At 38.5% G+C, this 23,977-nt stretch overlaps 1 protein-coding gene across 2 annotated transcripts; it reads right to left on the reverse strand.

Moving 5' to 3' along the window:
- Nucleotides 1–13,721, reverse strand: CEP15 (centrosomal protein 15). Of its 2 annotated transcripts, none has more exons than XM_066558150.1 (5): nt 13,631–13,721; nt 12,185–12,265; nt 11,341–11,464; nt 6,549–6,623; nt 1–4,046 (listed from the first exon to the last, which is right to left on the reverse strand). In XM_066558150.1, the coding sequence occupies exons 2-5, from the start codon at nt 12,235–12,237 to the stop codon at nt 3,903–3,905; spliced, it is 396 nt and encodes a 131-aa protein (XP_066414247.1). In that variant the 5' UTR covers nt 12,238–12,265; nt 13,631–13,721; the 3' UTR covers nt 1–3,902. The 2 variants fall into 2 exon arrangements, with proteins under 2 accessions (XP_066414247.1, XP_066414248.1); XM_066558151.1 differs by lacking the exon at nt 13,631–13,721 and adding an exon at nt 13,199–13,426.
- Between the last annotated feature and the right edge of the window lie 10,256 nt (nt 13,722–23,977).

Raw genomic sequence — 23,977 nt, forward strand, 5'->3', positions numbered from 1 at the left:
TGGAATGCAACACTGATCAAAGCTTTATTTCAACTATAACACAGTATATCCATGGATTATAATCCTTGAGCAAACAGAATATCACAGTAATGAAGACCTTAGCATTACAAATATGTTAAAACAGCTTGCATTTGGGGTGATATTTAAGGTCAAGTTGTATCTGAACACAAGTATTAAAATATTATGAAAATTACCATTATGGAGTAAATAATGTTTTCTTTCAGATATAACCTCTAAAAGTACATTCCCTTTTAAATTTGGTTTTCTTATTTTTCAGTACCAACAAGCTCAAACTGAGCAAGTACATCCCCAACCTGCTCTATGTGAATGAAAAAGACAGAAATTAAGAACTATAAGCTCAGCCTAAAAATTAACTCCCAACTTCTATGAAAACATGACCCTGAATAAATACAGTCAAGAGGATACCATAGTGTCAGATATGCATCTAAACCAACTTACTATTTCAATATACTCTCAAATTAAATTAATAGGCTTGTGGAAGATTCTGCAGAGTAAGAAATTTCTTTATGTTAGGGAAAAGTAACATGCCTTGCCTTCTGCTCCTGCCCCCACAGCCAGAATAACTGAGAAAGTAAAAAGCTTGGGAATGTGATGGTAGAGGTGACAAGATGGGTAAACAGGCTGTGCTCCTGGGTTAGTATTGGGGTTATTCATGTGTGCATTAACCTAGAAAAGTATGATAAAAGTATGATTAATTATTTCTTCTTGCAAGATACTAAAAGATTAACTTACAAACAAGAAAACCTTTGGGTTTTCTCACTGCTCTTTACTCAGTTGCTGTCCCCCACCTAACAGAAAAGCACAGGAAGCAACAGGCCCTGAGGACCACTGCACCTTATGATACATATATTGTAACACAAAAGGGCAAGCAGCAAGTCAAGACTATAGAGTAACAAGTTTGGGGGGGGGGGTGCTTTTTTGTTTTTTGGCTTTTTTTTTTGTTTGTGTTTGGTTTTTTTGTTCTTTTGGGGGGATGTGGTGAGCTTGTTTTTTTTGAGAAAAAAATTTACTCATGATGAGTAGGAAATTAAAAAAAGATATATATGATGTAATTCCTATATTTTATATTTTCTTTTATATATATATAAATGCTTGGGATAAGATAGGTATAACTACATAGAATCAATAGGTTTGAAGTGACTGCCTTGACTTGGTGAAGAATACCCATTCAAGATCTCATAGGCGTATCAGTACAAATCACTTAGGGGGATTCTTAAGTTTTTTTACAGCACACCAAAATTTTACATTTGCTTTCTCAAATCTGTATCTATAAAAAGGCAAGTATCAAGCTAGCCCAGCCATGGCAAATTAAACTCAACAAATCTAAGTAGAACAGGAGATCCCATATAATTATGGTCCCTTGCCCCTGCATGGCCCAACTCAGCAGACACTTGCCCCTGCCCCTATTACTGTGCTATTTCACAGTCATGGGCAATTGCATTTATTTGTTTCAAACCACAAGCCAACATGAAGGCCCTTGTCTCTGAGAACAGTCACCTACACATATTCCTGCTTTAAATGGTTCTCTTTATTCAGTTGTTATTTTCCTGGACATGTTCCTACATAGTTTTCCTTGAACTAGTTGCCCTATTGCTTCTAAAGTTATGCTGCAGGAAATTAAATTCCTTCTTTGAAGATAATTTCATTTTACTCTCAGGCATGCTATGTGAGCACCTAACTGCAGCAGGGTAAGCACTCTAACCCTGCTTGCAGGTGCCTTTCATGCACATTGCCAAACTCTCACCCATGGAGCTGCACTCCATGTCCACACAGCCAGATCTCCTTCCAGGGGAAAGCACCAGGGCAAGGAGAGTGAGAACCTGCATTGTGTCCCAGTGGTTAGGCAGAGTCAGAAGAGATAAAGACTCAGATTATTCCATGTATAAAGTACTTAGGGGCCCAGATTTTTATTGAAGTGATTTCCCTTTGGATGCAAAGAACAGAATGAGTCCCATTCTTTGTTAGTAACTGCTCATCCATCCCTTCATTCTGAGTATCATCTATAATAGGTTTTCCATTCTTGTGTGCTCAAATGGTTCCAATTATTTGCTTTTTAAACGTGAGCTATACAACTGTAAGATCTATACACATTCCCACTAAATCAGATTGAGAATCACATTGTGAGTTTACAGAAGAAAATATTACCAAGTTGTCTTTGTGACAGAACACTGAGTAGGTATAAAATTGCAATGGTCTCTATGCCAAGTTTTTTTTAAGCTCTCAGCTTGTAAGATGAAAGCCTAATTTGATATTTTTGTAGTTATATAACAGTTCTAATATTTTGTGACATTTTGTATTGTGACACTATAGATGAAATTGTCATCGGACTGACACCCTTTACTGTTTATTCCTTAATTACAACTGTTAACAACACTGCAGAGAAGCGTGCTAATCTGCCATCACATATTATGAAAACAACGTTATTGTTACAAACACCAACACCCACTCAACAGGATAATTCTAAGATGGCAGTTTCTGTAAAAAGTTATCAGTTTAATGGACACTTCAATAGAAAAAGTTTAAAATGAACTCCTAATAATCCTGTGGAAAATACACAATTTAATATTGCACCTAAAGTTTTGATTTTATTGTGTCAGTGGTTCTTCATGCTGCATAGGGATATAATGTTTTTTGAATGGTGGAGTCTCTCTCTATGTAGTATGAAGATGCATAGCTCAGATAATTAGCAGACTAATAATATTTGCAATCATTAGGTTTTCATATCCTCAGACACTGGCAGAGGTACTTCTTTTTTCCTACTACTTCCAGGTTGGGGGTTGAATGACGTTGTTGCAAGAGATTAAATTTTAACAGTATATTGACTGTTAACCTGTCCAGGTTCTTAACAATAAAAGAAATTAATATTTTATTGGCTTCTTTTGATTAGGCAAGAAATTTTTTTGCAGGCCATGTCACACCTGCATGTCATCAGAAAGGATCTTCCACTGAACTGACACTTCTAGAAGTTCTGTACCAGTGAATTTTTCATACCAAGTTAGCTCAGTACAATTAAAACTCACTGATACTGCACCTCTGTAAGAGGAACCTGGGAAGCTGTTCAATGACTGAAAATGAAAATATTACATCTTCAACTTCTAGAAAGCCACTAGTGGAAACAACTCGTGGAATGCCACTGCCGGTTACCTTTCTGTTTGCTTCTTCAAAACTTTCCATGCCTCAGAAAAAGTTCTCACTTGTAGATTATATCAGCAGAAAGAAAATAGAATTAAGAGCAGCCTAGAAGTAGCAAAAAGCCCTACAGATTTGTTTGCCCACCCGTCAGACAACAAATACAATGTAGGCAGAAGGAGGTTGGGAAAAGCTGCCTGGAGTGAGGTGCATGAGTGATGAAAGTGGCAATGACAAAAAAACCAGGGAAAACCAGATGCAGAAATTCAAGTTTGTTCCTGCACAGGTTCCTGGTGCTAAACCAAGGCTACTCTGATGCACAGTCTGCCTTTTCTGCTAACAGTAAATTCTTCCTTTCTGCCTCATCCACGAGCAGGCATGCAGCACAGATGACTGAAGTGAAGAAAGATAATGCAAGAATCTGTCTTTACTTATCGCACTTATATGTAGAAGCAGAGGATTAAAAATAACATAAAACTCCTCTCACACTGAAAACCCAATTGCCTTGGTGGAAATCTATACACAAATGTTTCTCATTCTTGATCCTAAAAGCCCATTTGAGGATTACTTCTCTAGTACAGAATAAAAATAAGGAATCGTACACAATGCAACAATGGAATTAAATAATCCTATAGAACTAATTTTAATTTAAATTATTTACATTTCAGTTTAATGGCATGATAGTCTGTTGATATCTGGATGATCTTCTCTGCTTAAGTGATAAATTACAAAACAAAATGAAACTAAAATGTTTATTTTTGTGAATCTTCTTCAGGGTAGTTTATGCTCTGCTTTGTAGCTTTCATTTTCTTAAAGCCAATAGGAACTTCTGCTCTTCCTAAAAGAAACTCTTCCCATTTGGGAAGAGATTCTTTTATTGATGCCCAATAGAGAGTCTGAGAAAGATATAAGAAGAAATAAACTTAATTTCAAAATCTGTGTCAGCCAGTTTAAAACAATATAGAAATGCAATGCATTATTAAATCTTACTTTAAGAGTAAAGCAATTCAGAAAAGAACAACGTACTTAACATATGAAATTTTAAATCTCTTGTATGATACAAAATATCAGCTTGGAAATATTTCATTCTGCAGGACAAACTGTGAAGTGACTGAATGTGCCCTCTTGTGGTAAGCAACACATCAGTTTAGACCTTACAGTACCTTTAATAAACTATTTTCCATGATTATATACTTTTCCAAAAGCAGCTTTTATATTTAAGTATGTATGTTACTGGAATCTCATTTTGCAGAGGAAATAAAGTTAGAAATGAAGGCTGCCCCTTTACCAATGTAAATTGATCATTCTAGAAAAGTTTACAGTACTATACAGAACTACAGGTCAAAATATTTGAGTAAAATTTTAGACCTGATAATTCACTGATAAAGTAATCATACGCAGTATTTGGATCACAAATTAAAATAATAACAAAAAGGTGATGCATATTTAGCGAGTGGTCTAGGAGAATCACTGTGGATCATCTAACCTTTCCTCTTGCTTTACACTGTGCCTCTGAGTAATAAATTTAACATATTATTTATCTGTGTTATTACTCATTCATCATTTTTGTGTTGGTAGCATTTTCAGGGATATTTTAAGTGTCAGGTATCATTTTTCCCCACAAAATAACATGATCTAAGAGTTGTGCTAAGATAGCACTTGAATCCATCCATGTATGTAAGTGTTTATTGCCATTGATGTCCATTCAGAAAAATATAATTTTGCAGTATAAAACAGTTATGATACATATTTAGTGAGCCTTTTTTCTTTATTTAAGTATATAATGAAGGAGAAGTGCAGCATAAAACTGAAGATCTCCCGGCACAGTATTAGATTCCTGGCTAATCATTTTGATCCTTACATGCAACTCAGATATAACTATGGCTCTTGCAGGTTTACAAAAATATTTTCTTCAACAGATTTACTCAAAGAATCTTTTTTGACAAGCATATGTGCTGTCACACAAAACTACTCCGACTCAGCAAGCTGGGGATCCATTATAGCCATAACTTTCAGAGTATATTAATACAGACACATATATGGCTGAGTGAAATATGCTCAGAAGTGTTTTGGAACAAAGCACACACAAGAATTTTGTACCATGAAAGAAAGTTTTCTTTTCCCACTATTTATAGCACACTTCTCTAGAAGCATAAAAAAAAAAAAAGCTGAAATAGGATCTTCTCCTTCAAATAGCAACTCTGCTCTCTCCAAAATTTCACCACTGCTGCAGAGTGCAGACATTCTGCAGCCACGAGCAATTGCTCTGCAGCCTCCAATTTGTGCTGACGTGAGTGGAGGAGCAGCTTCACACCTGCCATGGACTAACTGACCCAAACACCTCGAGAGGTGCCTCTAAAGTCACTGAAGAGTCTGAAACTACTTCTGAACACAGTCAAGACAGGTTTAATGTTTAATATTAGTGGGTTGGCATCTTCCTTAGCATCATTCAAAATGTACAAGTATTCAGGAAAGGATGTACCCTTTTGCCTAAAAATGTCTAAAAATAATAAAAAAGCCACGGAAGGGGCATAGCCAGTGTGCCCCCTGTCACAGCCACAGCAGGCTATTTACAAAATGCAATGACAGATGAAAACTTTGAACAAGAAGTGATGCCTCTCCTTTAAGTAATAGCCATAGCATGCCAACACTTGCCCAGCAGGTGTGAAGCTGAGGTACAATCCACCTCTCTTCAGAGCTGACAGTGCTGAAACCTGGCCCTGAGCCCTGCTCTGACAGAGCCCCGGCACCCAAACCAGCACGGGACACTCTGCTCCTGTGCCTCTGGGAACCAAGCCACCACACAGCACAAGCACAAACCACTGGGGCAAGAAACAGATGGGAATCTGCTCACATTTTTATCTTGAAATAATGATTTAGGGACTGCAGGTTGAGAAGAAAAAAAAAAAGAACCGAGTGTTCCTGCTGTAGTACTTTTCATAGGCTTCCATACAACTCTAAAATAATTGATGGGAAATTTTCTCTGTTCATGCTGATAGAAACTGCTGACCCTCAAATGTAAAGATGATAAATCTGTGGTAAACTGAGAATAGGATGACCATATAAAACAAACTAAATAGTTCTGACATAGTAAACAAAGTAATCTTTTAGTATTCACAATATTGATTTTTTATATTTAACTTCATTTTTAAATAGAAGTTTGTATAGATCTGAAAGCTGCTAAATATTTCCACCAGAATGCTCCAGAATCTAGGGACCTTGTCCCAGAATTTAGGTTCAGCTTGCTACAACAGTAGCAAGGCCTTTGGCTATACCAGTCACTGGATTTTAAAATCAATTATTTTCACTTTAAGAACATGCTTCAGGGGAAAAAAAAGGCAAAATATTTGGTAAACAGCAAATGGAAACAAATGAAAAGACAGAGTTCTAGGACTTACTTCTAACTTAACAGTATCAGGATGTGGAAGTAAATACATTCTTTCTTGCAGCCTTTTTTCTGCTGCTTCTATATCCTAAAACACAAGCAAAGTACATTTTAAAAACAAGCACTGGGAATTTTAAAAGAAAAATACACACATAAAGACATTTATATTAACTAAATAAACCCATTACAGCTAAACAGCATTCAAAAATTAACACTGAAGTTCAAATATTTGTTTAGTCACTCTGAAATACAACTTGTACTACTTAGATTAACACCCTACAGCTGCTAAATGTGTTTGCTGCACCTATTTCACACAAGAATACATTTCACAACCAAGTAAGACTTCTGCTGTAAACACTGCTATTCTCTCTGGACACCAGGGTAAATTAGTTAAATTCTGTTGTATAAAACTTAAGGAAATAGAGGGGAATGGAACATCTTTCTCTGTGCTGCATAAGACTGAAGTATGTATTCTAGCTACTGTAACTAGGGGAATGGAACATCTTTCTCTGTGCTGCATAAGACTGAAGTATGTATTCTAGCTACTGTAACTGTAAAGCAACTAGGCAAATTATGTGCAAGATCTTTACTTCTCAAGACAAAGATGACTTGCTAATATGCATGCATAACATGTGCACATAAATGTAGAGCTGCAGCAAGCTGTTCACCAGACAAGCTTGGATGACAATGCACCTCACATAGTTTTCTACAAAAAAAAATCAGTATTTGGGTTTCTGCTTGTCCAGTGGATGTGTGCTGGATTCACACAGGCCCAAATAAATCTTATAAAAAAGAAGCAACCAAAAAAATCAACAGCAACAAACAAATCAAAGCATGCTCCCAAACTAACCACCCTCCCCCTTTAAAGTTCTGACCTGTTCTTGTGGGCTTAGTTCCATACCCAAACATTGAAGAGATTGAGTGGTGGGCAGATGAAGAGAGACAGAAAGGGACGTGGGAGTGGGGTGTGAAGAAGCCAAAGCTGAACAGAGTGGAGGGGGAAAGAAAGTATAGCAGATGGCAGAGTTGGGAGCAGAGAGCGGGTGTGAAGAGTACAACAGAAAAACTAAATGAGAGAGGAAATTCCCCAAAGGGACTTCCCAAATATTCACCACCACTGCTGCTGAAAAGAAGAGTGAGATTCTGGAGGAGCATATCCACAAGAGAGACCAAACATGATTACTCGTATTGAATAATAGCCAGTCTGAACACATCAATAAGTAAACAGTGCTCAACTCAAGTTTAGTTCAGTAGAGTATGATTAATAAAAGCAAAAACCCAGCCTTGCTGAAGTTTAACTTAGTGACACACACAGTCAGATTGTTCAATTTAGTGTTCATCTTATTTTATTTCATTAATTCCTTTTACAATATTCTCTTGTACATAATTAACAAACCTAATCCAAGTAAAATTGTTCCTCCCTTTTCTATAGCAAAATCCATACCACTGTGATGTCTGAGAAAGAGTAAACTAATTCTCAGATTTATCCAAATTCTCAGAAGCAGCAAATGGCTGCCCCTTCTCAGGTAAGAAGAGACTAAAGGAATAAACATATAGAGGGAATAGGAAAAAGGACATAGGCCATTTGAAATCCTGATGTCACAATAACAGAGGCCAACACAGATCTAAGTGACTTAAGCAAAGAATTTCTCTGTTGCACATACTTAGAACAGACACAAACAAACAGCACCAAATGAAGCTCGTGTCAGAATGGCTCAGGCCAACTCTGGAGAAGTTATCCCCATAACAAACCAGACTGAATAAAGGATCATACAGTAATGTTCACCTCATATTCTTCCACTGGATTTTCCTCCTTTCTGATTCCTTCTTCCTAATTACTGTAGGAGTTTTAACAGGGAGGAAGAAGAATATCAATCATTATTTCTTTATAGACTCAGCCAAGTAACTGGAATGTTTATGGTGACAGGAAATGAAAGTCTTTCAGGCAAGAAAGGAGACAGCAGTTGTGCATATATGTTTAGTAGAGAAGGTCACTTTGGCATAGCCTAGATATTGGATGTGTCTTTTCATTGCTCACTCCAGTTTGTGTTGTGCAGTCTATTGTCATTCAGAATACTGATTTAATGACAGACAGTGAAAGAAATTTTTGCTGGAAGGTGTAGTATGCTTTAGAAAATAAATAGAACTACTCAAAGATTAGATGGCACTTGTGTTTCTATGCAACTGGTAAGCTTTATAAGAAAAATAAATCCCTGTCATCAATATAAAAATAAATACATCAGCAGTATAAACTTCTTTGGAAAAAAAACAGCTAATCTAATATGTCACTGTACTGAAAAAAAGAGAGCATCTTACAGTGCTTCCCCTAAAACCACAAGGACTGGAACAAAAACAATTCAAGACCCTTCCCCAGAGGTAAAATGGAATGCATGACACATACATTGCTTTTAGGGGACCAAATTCAGCTGTCACTTATATTGATATCAGTCTGGCACAATCACACTTAAATAATTCTGGAATTGCATGCCTGGGAAGGAAAGCAAATTTGTTCTAAATTACCTTTCCAGTACTAATTACTATACAGCATACTCTTTCTTTTCTATTTCATGTTACAAGCTGTTGCACAGTAATACATATTTCTAAACACAAGAAATATCACTGAGAAACAAATGTCATAAATTAGATTACAAATACTAGTCTAATTTCTGCTTTTATTACGACAACATTATATAAGCACCAAATGATACAGATTTCCCTAATCTGCAGTCTCCCTCTAAAGACATTGAGGAAAATACTCTGATAATTATGCTAAAATGCTGAACAAATGCTTATAATGTCAAAATTTCAATTAAAAAAAAAAGGTTAGTTCCTTGCTTCCTACTGATTAGAATTTAAATTAATTTTAAAATCTTTCCTGTGCATAAATTCCAACTAGCACAGAGAAAGAAAAATGGCTTTTGCTATGATCTATTACTGAAAACAACTGATTTTGCTTACACGCAGAAAACCAGAAATGCAAATAAAAAAATAACACTTCGTCATGTCCATGTATTTTTGAGTAGGCCAAATCAACAACTCTCCACATGGTAACTGTGAAATGTACAGTGCCTGGTATCAGGAACAATATTCTGAATCTGGCACATTAATCAGTCTTGTTTTCAAGCTTCTCATATATTATGCTGCATAGATATTTTTTTCCTGTTTTCTTCTGTTATCAAAAAGCATCTGCAGGAGTGCATGCTTGTTAAAACTAGGATAAAATTAATAGATTTAAATTGATTTATGCTATTTTATCCTGCAACAGAATTTGTTTTGATACATATGTTTTTGCTTTTTTTCTGTACAAACACCAACATTTTTGACACTTGAAAGGAACAATTTTGAGGATGTGACAGAAGATAGCAAATATCTGTTTAACTGCAGAAATATTTACACTCTGTATATGTCTGAGCTATTGTTACGATTTTCACTACAGTATAGCTTTCAGGATGGAGAAATATATCCTGCATTTATTGTGTTTGCCTGTATATGTAAACTGAGAATGCATTCATAAACACAAATAATTTATAAAACCCTCTATTTATAAAGTAAAAATCTAACCTAAAATGCCTATGGAAAATAGGAATCATAACAGCTGAAAGTACTAAATGAACGGAGCAGGAGTTATGGAAAAAATAACCAAACCATCCATTTATCCTCAGCCTCTCACTGAAGCACCTACACTTGGTATACCAAATAAAGAGGGGCTTGATTGCCTCTGTCCAGAATGTACCAGTTCACCAGCCCAGGCTGAAAAATCTTCTTTGTCACAGAATAGTTAAGAAGGCATTCCCAGCTAACTGTTCTTCTTGTCTGCCCTTCTCTAAATAAACATCTCTTTTAAATGCACACTCTAATGCAATAGAATTATACCCACCCAAAATGTGAACATTTTAAATCTGAACCAGGCTCTGCATGAAAAAAAAAAACAAAGAAATTCTGGTGACACAAATTAATCTTGTAATTTTCTAGAGTAAAACTTACTTTTTCAATAAACACAACACATGCATTATAGACCCTTAGTAAGTAGGAGATTAAAGAAAAGGGACAGGAGGTTCAGTTTTCTGCTGCCTCCTGGAAAAGCAACACACATTTTTCAAATGCATCATGTCAGTGGTCAAGCACATCTCTTCAAACTCAGATGCCTGAGCTAGGAGTTCCAGAGGAGCCTTTCAGTATTCCAGTCAAACTTAGATCTTTTTAATTACCTAGGAAACAAATTTTACCTGAATATTACAACAGGTATGAACATTATTAGTGGTGTCACCCCTATGAAGTCTGCTTTTACAGACTTGCAAGTAAAATGCTTGAAGTCACTCTACACCTCTTTAGAGAGAAATATTAAACTGAGAACCTCTTCCACAACTTAACCACAGCAGGAGAACAGTTCCTACCCTTGGCCCAAAGCACTGCAGCCTGGTCAGTCCATTTCCAAACATCCCTGCAGCGCAGAGGGGCTGTGAGTCCTGACAGAGCCCTAAGTTCTCTCAGGCAGACATGTACTAGCATGTGTTACATCACTACATGTGCTCAAAAAAAAATAAAAATACATAGTAGCAGCTGCCACCACGAGGCTTTTGTAAGAAGGGCACGGGAAATAGGTAGTGATGCCATCAGATAATAAACACTTGTCATTTAATACTTTTTGGTCAAGTTCCAGAAGAGGGAACCATATAGAAGAGAATTCAAATGACAACTATAGAGCAAATATAGAGCAAACACTTCTCTTTTTTTTTTTTTTTTAATTATCTAAGCTACATAACCGTGACATTTTGATACGGTTCCTGGTAGTTGCAGAAACTTACATTTAAAAGTGCTGCATTCCTTTTATGAGCTGCATCAGCTGCTTGAGTTTGCCATGTCTTTTTAGTCTTTTTGTCTCTTAGATAAGTCTCCATCTGCTGTAGCAGCTCTGATCTCTGAGACAGTCTACAAAGGAAAACATTTTGCTAAGTGGGTAGAACATTTTGCTCAGGAGCTAGAAAATAACCTTTTTACCTTACCCAGTTTTCTCAAAACTATGGGGCTAATTAAGCCGGCTGCAGGGTGGGTGTGCTGGGGGAGGGAAAAGGTACAGGCAGGCATCACCTGCTGTGCTGGTACAAAGCTGTAACGTTGCAAGCAGCAGTCCTCAAATGCTGAGGTGCTTAGAAACACTGAATCTCCCCCAAGAAGGAAAGACAGGGTGGGTTGGGGTCACTTGATCAGTACCACATTTGCTCGTTGGCACGTACTAGTTGTTACAAGAAAAGCAAATTTTCCTGAATCACTACTGTATTTGCCTCACAATTTGAGTTTACAGGGCAACAAAGCAGCAACTCTATAATTGAGGCATTGAGTGAGAGAATCCAATTACCTTCCCCAAATAGGAATTTTAACAGTGACAGGTTGACAATGGAGATCTTAAACCAGTACCACCATTGGAAGTCAAAAACCTCATCAACCTAAATACCCTAAACGGCAGGCAAGGATGCTAATTCCCATGGTTCCTGAAGGAAGAGTGCCACCTCCTGGAACTCCAGCCCCTTGCTGCAGCACCACTGTGCTGTGCAGAGCTCAGATTTCACCGGCACCGAGGGTCGTGGGCAGGGAGGGGGAAAATCACAAGACCCAACACGAACTGCTGCGAGGCAGAGCACAACTACTCACATCTCCTCGTGTCTTCTAGCAAGGTGAACCTCCTGAGCCAAACAGGATGACATCTTCAGTTGTTTGCCCCAGTTTTGTACTCTATAAAAGGAAAGCCAAGTGAAATTAAAATTTTCTAACGATGTACGTTAATGTACACTTTCCAGTATTAAACAATTCTGGTTAAAAAGCTGCACACATTATACATGTCAGCCATCTACACAAAACCTGCCACAAGGCACTGCTACAATTTGCCTGGAATACATTCACACAACTAATGCTCACAGTATGTTTTAGGAAAATGCTACTGTATTCTAGTAATTTATGAAAACCAAGTGTTTTTCAGTTTCAGATTCAGCACTGAGTTTTCTGAGTTTCATATGCTTATAACCACACACACACTTTGTGCTTACATAAATTGACTATTACTGTTTACATTACTGATTTCTGGCTTTTATCACGTTACACTGAACACAGTTATACTTGTAAACGACTTCTCACAGATACAGGGAACTGTTCACAGGAAACTATGTTTAAATTGTTTAGAACTTAATGTTTTTTTCTGAGCTATTAAGGAGATCAACTGCCCAGTGATGCAAATAAAGATCGTATAACACTTTTCAGAAGACTGAAAATATTTTGGCTATTTTTTTTCACCTCAGAGGTGACTGCGTTTTTACTTTAAGTAAAATTAGTAACTTGCCACGTGTTGATAATGTCAAAGGGTGGGAGAACTAAAAGAGCTCATTAAGACAACATTAATTAAGGCCTCCTCCCTATCATGTGTCACACCTAAATCTGAAATCAGTGATTTACATGTGGCCTCTGTTGACACTGGGGTGCATCTTCTAGGGATGTTATGTTTTATCACACTCTGAAAACACTTCTGTCCGCCTGGCCTGTCGCTAATGTTTAACCCCGTTTAACACGGAGCACATCCATTCCGTGCTCGTTCCTTCTGCCAGGGCACTTCGTGCTCTTTGTGACACACCTTTACCGGGGACAGGGGAAGCCAGAGCATCCCGCCGCCCGTACCTGCTGTCTCTAAGGGCGCCTATAGCTGACAACAGCAGCGATAAACCAGCACCAGCACCGTGCGTGACAGACCGGCACCGGCCTGAGCATCCTCCGCCCGCCGCACCGTGGGGCAACCGCTGCCCTGGCCTGAGGCAGCCCGGGATGAACCTCCACGGGCAGTCCCCGGATCTCCAGCAGCCCCAGGGAAGCCCCTGGGGCCGAGTGCGGCACCTCCGCCCCAGGACCCGCGGCCACTCCGCCTCAGGCCGCGGCCCCAGCGGGGCGGGAGCGCCACGGCCGCAGCGGGGCCGCGCACCGCCTGCGCCCTACCATTGGGGAAGGGGGGGGGAGGATGGATTTACGATCTCTTTGAAAGGTACCATCCCGTATGAATACGGGACAATAAGTCAGGAAAAAAAAATAAAATACCAAATACACTAGCTAGTTTACCTTTAGCCTCGCCGGCTTCGAAAAGCAAAGCAACCAACCGCAATGGTCTCCGGGACGTCTCAAAACCCCCCGCCCTCGCTGCCATGGAGACGGCCGGAAAGGTGGAGCTGAGCTGTCGCTTCGGTGGGCGGGATCAGGCGGGGGCGGGAACGGACTCCGCTCCTGGGATTGGAGAAGCGAGAGGGCGCCGGGCCAATCACGGCCCGGGGCGGGAGCGCGGGGAGAGGCGCCCGGGGGCGGGGGTGCTGCGCGCCCGCGCTTCCCCTCACGGAGTGCGCTTCCCCTCACGGAGCTGCTATCCCGGAGGCCCCGGGGCTCCTGCCGGGATTTGCATTTAAAACAAGGGTTCCTCCCTCTGTGCAAGGCACAGCTTTCCATGTCCGAGCCGGGGCAGCGCCCGGCAGCTCCAGCCCGCTTCTCCACCTGGTTTCCAAAGCTTCTGGTGGGATCCTGCCCGTGTGTCAGACCTGAGCTCCTTCCCGGGCTGGAGGGCTGCTGAACCGCGTCTCGTCCTTTATAAGCAAACTTAGGTCAAAATATACATCAAATAAAAAACCACAATCCACCTTTTTTGTTTTCTGTAAATATTTTGTCATTCACAGAAAACACAAAAAGAATTGCAAGCTAGATAAAGCTGAAGAATGATTTTTTATCAATTTCATTTGTGCCCAATAGATTTATGCACGTGTGCAGCTGTAGATTTCTAAAAGCTGCTCTGAATGTGCTTGTCTCGCCTAAATGTTTTCCATCTAAGCATTCTCTCATCCTAGTTTAAGACACCTCATCACAAACCTTTCTTAATGCAGATCAGAAGCTGTTTCTTGTGGTTTTTCATATCTTTATATTTTCTATTTCTTTTTCCCGTTTTATATTTCTGAAACCAATTCACACTAATTCACTTCATGACATAAGTAGAAGTTCTTTGATGTACTTGTCAACTTACCCTTGCTTATTGTAGCAGTCAGGATAAATAGTACTTGAAAAGTTAATTTATTTTTATCATTGTGATTTAAAGACAAGACTTTCCAATGAATGTCTCAGAGGTGTAGGAGTCAGTCCTCATTTCTAAGGGTGCCAAAGCTAATTGTTATGGTCGCACTAACTGCAGCAGAAAGCCCAAGTGTTTTGCATATTTTACTTTGAGCTACAACAGCTCTCTGTAATGGCTGTGATCTTTCTTTCTTTGTAGCATTTAATGAATTTCAGGAAGAAAAGAGACAAACTGAAGTTTACATAGACCATTAGAGATGCCATTTATGACGAGCACGCCAAGAGCACTTTAGTGAAGTTACAGATACTATCAATTGTTCAGTACTGTGGAAACAGACAGGATGAAAGACATAATTTTCTAATGGCTAATTTCATATGTGACAATGTGACCCAGCTATAAACTTATTTTAACCTAGATTGGTTCTGAAGTTGTCAAGAATATAAGCTTTAAACTTTAGGCTGTAAAAACTTGAAAAACTAGATGTCTGCCAGTGGGACCCTGAGATCGGTATTTACTGTCCATACAGATTAAGGACTTCATGTTAGTGCTGAAATGGGAACATTGTGACCCTTGCTCTTTTTTTAACCCTGCAACTTAATTTTGCTCTGAAAGCTTTGAGGGTTTTCAGAGTGAAATTGGTGGATTGAGACACTAGATGGCACTTAAATACAGCTAACAGAGATTTTTGTCTCTTTCAACACACAAAAACAGTCTAACACATCCTGTTCTAACATGCAGTTAATTATATCCTCAAAATGATGTCTTGGATTGATATTACTAAACAAACATATAAAAAATGTAATTACAGACAACTGAAATAAATACTGTGGGCTCATAATTGCAAGATATGGTTTTTTGCTTGTAATATGCTACACACCTGTGCATAGTTTATATAGATAGTATTTTATTTTGTCATTTTTACTAACATTTAGGATGGCACGATTTAGCTTTATATGCGTTTATTTACTGCTACCAATTTTTGCCATATGTCAGTTTTTAAAAAAGGAAATGTTTTTATATATTGGGATTGCAAGACACCAGTATTTCAAAGGGAAAACTGTAGGAAAGGAGTTTTCTTATATGAAACCACTTTAAAACTTTTTTAAAGAAATGCACATGTTTTAGTTGCTTTTTTTCTTTGCTTTCCACTTTGTCCTTGCCTTACCTTTTTGAGGTACACCTCTGTTGGTGCAGTAGCTGAATATCACTTTGAGGTCTATCTAAATATTTGTTGGGTGCTATCATTGGTAAAATGCAGCAGGGCTATGGGACAGTGTGAGAGCTGTGAAATCCCGTCAGAGAGCAGCCTGTGGCCATCACCTTGGCTTGTGGCAGTTCTCTATCAGCTGCAGAGGCGCTCAGCAGCATTTCAATCAACTGCACAAGCCCTGGGCAAAGCTGCTTTAAGTTACTACAAGCTAAAAGGTAAAGGCATGCAAAGAAATGCTCTCTCAGAGCAGGAGCTAATAAAGTATTAAACTTAGGAGGGTAAGAAACAGGCTTCTAATTCCTTTTTCACAATCCAATATTCAGAGACTAGCTCTCAACCTTTTTGTTGTCAGGTCCCCTACCTTTCCCTGTCCTGTGTTACAAATTGTTGTCTTTGTAGTTGTGATATTAGAGCTGAGATGAAGCTCATAAATGGTAGGACAACTCAACAACACATTCCTGTTTTTGGGGTTTGGGTTTTTTGGTAGCTAAAGGTGTGTATTTGGTGTGGGAAACACTGGTGCACATGTGGAAAAAAGTGGAAGTCAAGTGTTGTTGAAAAAGAAATTCTAACACATGCTTAGACAAACTAATGTAATCTGTGTGTGCTTGTTGGAATTGCCCCCAGACATCAGGACCCCCCAAACAGCAGGATGGGCTCAGCAACCATCAGCTGGTGCAAAAATAGTCCAAACCAGAGACAGCTGGGCCAAGTTCAGAAAAAGAGTTGGAAGACCTGTGTGAGGAGGAAGAACCAAGAGTGTGTGTGTGAGGGCACAGACGGGGTGGAACTCCAGCTGCTTTGTGTGCCTGCCAAAATGTGGTATAAAACTGTGCACCAGGCCAGACCAGACTCTGTCCAGTGTCAAAGAAAGAAATACTGTTCTTGATAAAAAGATGTTAACAGGACAATATTTTCTTCATGCTACAAGTAGGGATAGAAACCTGATAAATAAAACAAATCTAAGAAAATCAGTCTTCAACTGCAATTTTTTTTCTTATTTCTTTTTTCTTTTGAGGAAAGTTCTTTAAGGTTCTGTAAATATAAGCTAGACTAGACAATTCTTCAGACAGTTTGCTGATACACCCACTCAGTCTTGTCAAGGGCATACATGCCCCAACAGGTGCTCTCCATCAGTAGTGTCTATGGTATAGCTACTTCTTTTTGAAGAGCTCATGAAAGTAGTTTGGCCCTTAAGTAATAACATTAAGCCTTCTCTTAAAAAAAAAAAAAAAGTACAGATCTCCACTAACTTTAACAGATGTACAGGTAGTTGAATGCTTTACAAGTAATTATAATAACTATTTACAGCAATTAACTTGAATCTAATTGCTTCTCAGCATGTTAGGATAGTAAATTAAAACTTTATTTCAAACAGCTCCTGTTGTCTGTTTTCACTAAACTGCACAAGGGAAACACAATAAAAAAACCTCTTGAAGAAGCACCATTCTCTGTTCCTGTTTGTGGTACTCTGAATGGACATGCTTAGCTTTGATCCTTCAACCAGCACTTCTCTTACCTGTGTGGGCTGGGTATTTCTTCCCCAGCGTGGACAGCAAGCTCCTCCTGAGAGCATAAGAAGTGCATGTGAACAAGAGGGACAGAAATACACTTTTTGGCTCATAAAGTCATGTCAGATGGTTTATACAAGGGAAGGCTGATTTTCCCTGGTTCCCTCCCTAATCAGTGCAGAGAGCTCAGCTCTCCTTGGCCACAGTGTAGACCTGAGGCTGAGCTTTGGGGCTGCTCTGAAGGACCAGAGGTATCATTTGGGGCTGCTCTGAAGGACCAGAGGTATCATTCTTTACAGGCTGTGTAGGGAGCTTTGAGAAACTGCTTTCCTCAGATTGGTGCCTGTAATTATGTACCTGATCAGTGTCTGACCATCTGCTTCCAAACCATTCCCAGCTTATGTCTTTCACACCCTTGTGGAGGTTCATTGGAGCTCCTCAGGACTGACTCTGCCTGCTGCACAGATAGAAAGTCTGTCAGCTTTGGCCTGCTTTGAGATTCCTGTTTGAAACCACAGTCAGTTTACTGAGGAGTAGGTCAGTGCCTGCTAATTTCATGTGAATTCAATCACATGCAGGTACAGCTGCTTATTTAAACACTCTTCCAACTGCATTCACATGATGCTTCAAACAAACTGGACTGTTCAGCTTTGTGCTCTGGGATGATGATGGACACCATCTTCAGTTTCAGGCCATTTGCACTGTGTGTACAAGTCACCCTATAACTTTTAGCCACCCTAAGTAATGCTATTACCATCTGGTTGTACATTAAAATTCTCTTACTCTGTAATGATGATACATCTGCAGCAGCAAAAAGTACTTTGAATTTTAATACATGCATTTATATGATTGTCAAGATCCCTGATATTAATAGCTTGACTTTTACTGTAAACAAAGGTAGAAGAAATAACACCACCTTCACAGTTCTGGCACAGTTTCCTTATGAGCTGAATTCTCAGCCCATTGTTTCTGGATTTTGCCATACAAACCTGAGCAGCAGTGTTCTATTTTTAAATTTCTGTTTAGATTTTGAGTGCTTTTATTATGAATTTCTTCAGTTCCAGAGAGAAATTAGAGAGGCAACAGTGCTTCTCTTGCTGCATAACACCAACATATACTGACAATAAAAATAACTGAACTTGTGCAGGAAGACAGTTTCTAATAAACCCTTTTACTGGGTTGTTGTTATGAAGCTTGAGCTTTTCATTTTTTACAAAAAAGCCCCACTTTTTAAAGAAAGGTCAGTCAATCTTTTTAGAAAGATTTAATAAATGACTTTTCCCACCTTACAGAATTTAGTCTTTTGTTGAATTGTTTCTGTTCCTATTAAAGCCTCACAAAAATGTACCTTCTATTATATTTCTTCTAATAGGTTTCTCAGCCTTATAACTATAATAAATTTGTCAGTCTAGGTTCGCTGAACACTGGAGTTGAAAATCCTACCACAACAGATTAGAAATATAACTGTTTCTAAACCCTTTCAAGAAGTTTTACCCTTTCTTTCAACACATTTTATGTACTCAGCAATTCAATGAATATAACCTTTCAGAGTCATTCTTTAAAGTCTCTTTCTTGGTGATAGCACAGTTGAGCCATTTGATCAGTCAGTCAGAAAACCTGAGTTCTGTTCCCATCTCTGCCAGAGTGGATTCATAGTTTAAACCAACTCGCTGAAAGCCAACATTTTCTTGAGTAGCTCATTCAGAGAAAATGACCAACTTGACCCACAAAGGACCTGATTTTTAGAGCAGCTGAGTCCTCAGACCTGCAATTTCAATAATTTTGAGCAGTACCCTTAGCCCTGCTAAAATGGTTTAAAAAAAGTCCAATAGCATCTTGTTTTGTAACCAGAGATTAAAGGCCTCAGAAAAAGCTTTTATAGCAGATTTTAAAAGATATGGGGTTTTTTGTTTGTTTGTTTGGTTTTTTTTTTTGCCTAATCTCTTTCCTCTATTTTGTTTCTATGAAATGTGGTTGTTGGTTGTGGTTTTCCTTTTTCAGAGAGAAGTTACATTTCTTACAAACACAAAATACTGGTTTGATAAACAATTCTTTCCAGGAAATGTCTTAAAGTGTGAAAGAATGTAACAAAACCTTTAGAATATTAACAACCATCCTAAAAGCAGAGAAGCAAGAGTATGATCACATAAATCTAAGAAAAGCAAACAGAATCTATGTAGCTCAAGCCTCATGTTATAAAAAGAATCAACTTTGCTTTATAACACTGTGTGAAGTATAAATGTCAATGTATCATATTTCCTTTGTATGAATGAATTGGAAGGAGAAGAGAGACAAGAATTATCCAAGTACTATAAAAACACAATTAATGAATACTTTCAAGGGACACAAACAACCTGCACTAACCCCAAATTACAGGTCATATTCTATCCTGCAATTTAACCCCTTCCCCTCAGGCTTACCCATAATCAGGAAATGGAGGAAAAGATTATTTATCTCACCCCTCTTTACTTTTGAGAGAATTGTTCAGCTGAGCTTCTTGCTAACCTGTTATGGGTCATTCTACTTTTTTGACCAGCTGTGATGGATCTGGTGAGTTTCTGGTCACCTGAGTTCAAGAGGAATGAAGTGTAGAAGAAGCTTTCAGGATGATCAAGAGAGTGAAGCAAACTTGTTTTGTGAGAAAAGATTAAAATATTTGGCTTATTTATCAAAACAGACGCAGGAAGAGTATCTGATTTTTTTCTACTAACAATAGAATGATAATATTAATATTGGTGAAAAAAAGCTTTTTAAACAAAATTATAGTGCTACAAGGAGAACAAATGGGTGTAACCCATTTGTGTCCCTGCCCATGGCCAGAAGGGTGGAACTAGATGATCTTTGAGGTCCCTTCCAGTGCAAATCACTCTATGATTCTGTAATATAAATAAGAATAATATAAATATATTAATAATATTTAATATTATTATAAATATATAATAATATAATTATATTAATATAATATAAATAAGAATAATGGTTTATTCCATAGAATAAACCTTCTATGGAACAGAGAAGTCTTAGGGAAGTGCTTAAGCATCAGACAGGTGAACTTCTAGACAGAATAGAGAGGGAGGGAGAATGGGGTCATTTTAAATGGACCTTCTCCCATGTGTGACTGGGAGCCTGAATCTGGTGACCTTTGGAGGGAAGCCTGACTTGCAGAGCCTTTCCCATGGGAAGGTTTTCATAGCAGAGCTGATCAGTTGATCTGTGCTGGTGAAATACCAGAATCCCACCACCAGTGTCAGTATTGCTATCAGCTGCTGGTCTTCATTGAGGGAAAACTTGAAAATTAAATCTCTGAGTCACCTGCTGCTCTGTGCCTCTGGCTATGGATAATATTGCAGAGGGAAAACCTGTAAAGAAACACACAATGCACAACTTGTGCAGTCAGCTTGGCTCTGCCTGCCAACTAGGCTGTGTTTGTGACATATTTGTGCTATGTAGGGGTGCAGGGCAGTGCTACTCCATTCAGGCATTGGGAGGAGAATGTTTTGAACACAGCATCTCTGTGTTGTGAAAATCTTCCTGTATGTGTAGGCTTCCTAATGTAACCTTCTATTTGCTGTGATCTCACTATGAGCTTTACATTACAAAGTCCTACATGACATTATTTGTGGTTGGCTGTTTGTCTGAACTTATTTCATAGCCTAAGGCACAGAAAGGCAGGTGAATTTAAATTTTAGCTTTCAAGTTGGTTTTCAAATACTGCCAGTTTAAAATATTTAAATAACAGCAAGTTCTAACAACATTCTCAGATTTTCTTGCACAGTTGACTGTCTTTGGCCTTAATGAACCAGACTCTATTTATGATAAGAGTTATGGACAGCACTGTGGAGTCCAGGCTTTGAATAGCTGGGTAAAAATGTCAGTGCTGCCTTTGAAGTGAAAAGGGTCAATGGTTGCTTTTCTGTCATTTATGGTTCAGCTTTGCAATAATGTAGTACTTTCTCTGGAAAGATGAAGCAGTAAAGATATGAGAAAAAATATACATTCCAAGGAATGAGAAAATTACTTTCCTTAGGGAGTACCATTTATTTTCTTCATTAAACCTTATCAAAGAATGATATCTCTTGATGCTTGGTGGTTTAATTTCTGAAAATGGGTATGATGGGCAAAAGCTGTAGAGTTAGAGCAGTTTATATCCGTTTCTTAAAGGGAATGATTTTCTATTTAAATGTGGCCTATGTGTTTATACTCTCTGTGTGTGAGGGTATGTAGCTGTGCACATGTGTATGCACATATCTCTATTTCCAGTGATTTTTGAAGCTGACCAATTGCAGTCAAATTTAACACCAAGTTAAATAGTTTACTAGTCCCAAAGACATCAAAGTTTTAAAGTTTTTTTGAAGATAGATGGCTATTCAGAGAAAAAGAAAAATGGTAAGTAAGGCTTAAAATTTATAAGATGTCAGAGGGTTCATGTGGGTATTTTCCTACCAACTCAAATTTATAGAAAACCAGGCTCCTAGGTTCTGTTGTTCATAGAGCTGCACAGCTACTTAGTATTTTTCTGTATTTAAAGCAAGTGGAATGAAACCAGTTCATATAAGCAATCAAACTGTTGCTAAAATATGACTGGTGTATTAATCAAGCCATTACTGAGATGCTCTAAATTTCCTCTCTGGAAATGTCTCTCTGTAATTGGGTAATCTCTCAAAATAATTTGTGATACCTTTTTACACATTGTGCCAACTGCAGTAATCAAACAGGGATGATTAAAATTATGCTTTCCCAGTTATATTTGAAAAACATAGTGTGTAAGTTTTATATACTTTGAATTGTCTTAGACTTGTTACAGACTCTGAGGAGGGACAATTGTCTCTGCACTAAAAGACATGTAGGCAGGTGTAGAAATGGTTATTAATGTCTGTTCATGTGTGAGAAAATGTGAGTGTTACTTGTAGGAGAGATCATGAAAGCACTGGGATCCATGGCTAAATCCCACAAAGTATGCTGAAGGTAGCAAGGTACATCACCACGGGATAATCTCTGCCAGTAAAAGATAATTTCCAATCAATTGCTTGTGTTTAGAATAGAGTGGAAAGAAAATACATATCTGAGGAAAAAGGGAATTTTTCTTTTCCCTCATGGTTTTTCTTTCTTTTTGTTGTCTCATTTCATATGCTCGCAGGACTATAAGGAAATACAACTCTGGCAAGGCTGGAAAGTTATCATTACAGGTCTTCCTTCTCCTCATCTACCTGGTCTAGTCTATGTTTAGGTTTCATTCACTTGAGATTTCATTCATTGCTCATAGAAAAGCAACTGGACTAATTTTAGAAAATGACTCAGCATGATATGGGGGTGAGGAGGAAGAGAGACAGTGAAAGATCTCACAGCCTACAAGACTGAGATTTATTATAAATGTGGCTTGGGAAAATTGTTTACTTTGAGTAAGATTTTTAAAAGGCACTTAGATTACTGGCTACTTTATTGGCTGAAATCTATGCAGAAAATCAGATTAATCTCGGTGGAAACACTAAGTTAGAAATGGCATCATTCATTGTGAACTCTAAAGATGTTCTGCAAAGGCCCATTTATGGAAAAACAAGGCAACATCATAGGAGTTCTTTAGAAAGAACCATCCCTTTGCTGTCAGGGTGCAGGATTTTGATTTGTTTGCCACTACACCAGTGGTGTTCCTGACAGATTTTCCCAACATAACAGAGGCTGAAAAATCACCATCAGTGAGAGTATAGGAAAATTCAGACTGTGTCCTGTTTTTAAGAAGGGACAATAGAGGATAGGGAAGGTGACAAAGAGCAGCAGACATCAGTTCTTAGCAGGCTTTGGCAGTCTGTAAACCAGGCACACCCTGAACCAGGGATTCTATCCACATCTTTGTGTTTACTTCTCAGTTTAAACTCCTTCCTTCAATGTCTGAGGATAAGGTAAAGAGTGCCATACATAAATAAAGACCCAACCTGTCTCTTTATTATGCATCCTCACGTTGCTGCTGTGGATGCACGTGGGTCCACAGCTAAGGTCCCAGGATACTACTACAGAATAATTACTATTCATCATGAATATCTTTGTCAGAAGATAGGTTTGCCTAAAATTGCTCAGAAAAATACTCAGTAATGTTGGAAGCCAAGAAATGTAGTGATAAGGTGACAGAAAATTCTTGGCTCTGCTGAAGTCAAAATGAACTTTGCCCATGGCTTTGGTAAAGTCCAGATTTTTGCCTTGAGAGTCTGCCCAGACAGCTGCTCTTCCTGGATGTCCTGAGAGTGTCCCTTGCCCAAAGGGGCTCCAAGGAAAGGTGTGCTGTCATGTATTCAGAGCAATGGATTTTAACAAGCATGTGTGCCCTGTGGATGACTGTACTACTCTTTCCAGCTTAGCTATTCATTTTCACAAAGCCAGATCCTGCAGCTGAGCACTTGTGACTGTCTGTTCTTATGCCACTTTGAGAGGGAGGACTGGCAGAAAACATTCAAGTGCAGAGGATTTTGTAAAAAAAGAGGTTGACTTGCTATTTAGATAGCACTGGAAAGTGACTGTTGTGAAAAATTAAAGACTTGAGCATATACCACTTTTTTTTCTCTAAGCTTTTCCCTCTTCTGTACACACAAATCAGGGAAAGAACCACTCCCTGTCCTTTGGGAATTTTTTCATCCATTTTACAG

This window comes from Molothrus aeneus, chromosome 12 (assembly GCF_037042795.1).
Source record: "Molothrus aeneus isolate 106 chromosome 12, BPBGC_Maene_1.0, whole genome shotgun sequence".
In the NCBI taxonomy this organism is placed as follows: Eukaryota; Metazoa; Chordata; class Aves; order Passeriformes; family Icteridae; genus Molothrus; species Molothrus aeneus.

Coding starts and splice junctions, on each gene's coding strand:
- CEP15 (XM_066558150.1), bottom strand. CDS start 12,237: ATGTCATCCTGTTTGGCTCAGGAGGTTCACCTTGCTAGAAGACACGAG. Junction 11,465..12,184: donor GCTAGAAGACACGAGGAGAT/GTGAGTAGTTGT, acceptor TTTCCTTTGTAG/ACTGTCTCAGAGATCAGAGC. Junction 6,624..11,340: donor GGAATGCAGCACTTTTAAAT/GTAAGTTTCTGC, acceptor CTTGTGTTTTAG/GATATAGAAGCAGCAGAAAA.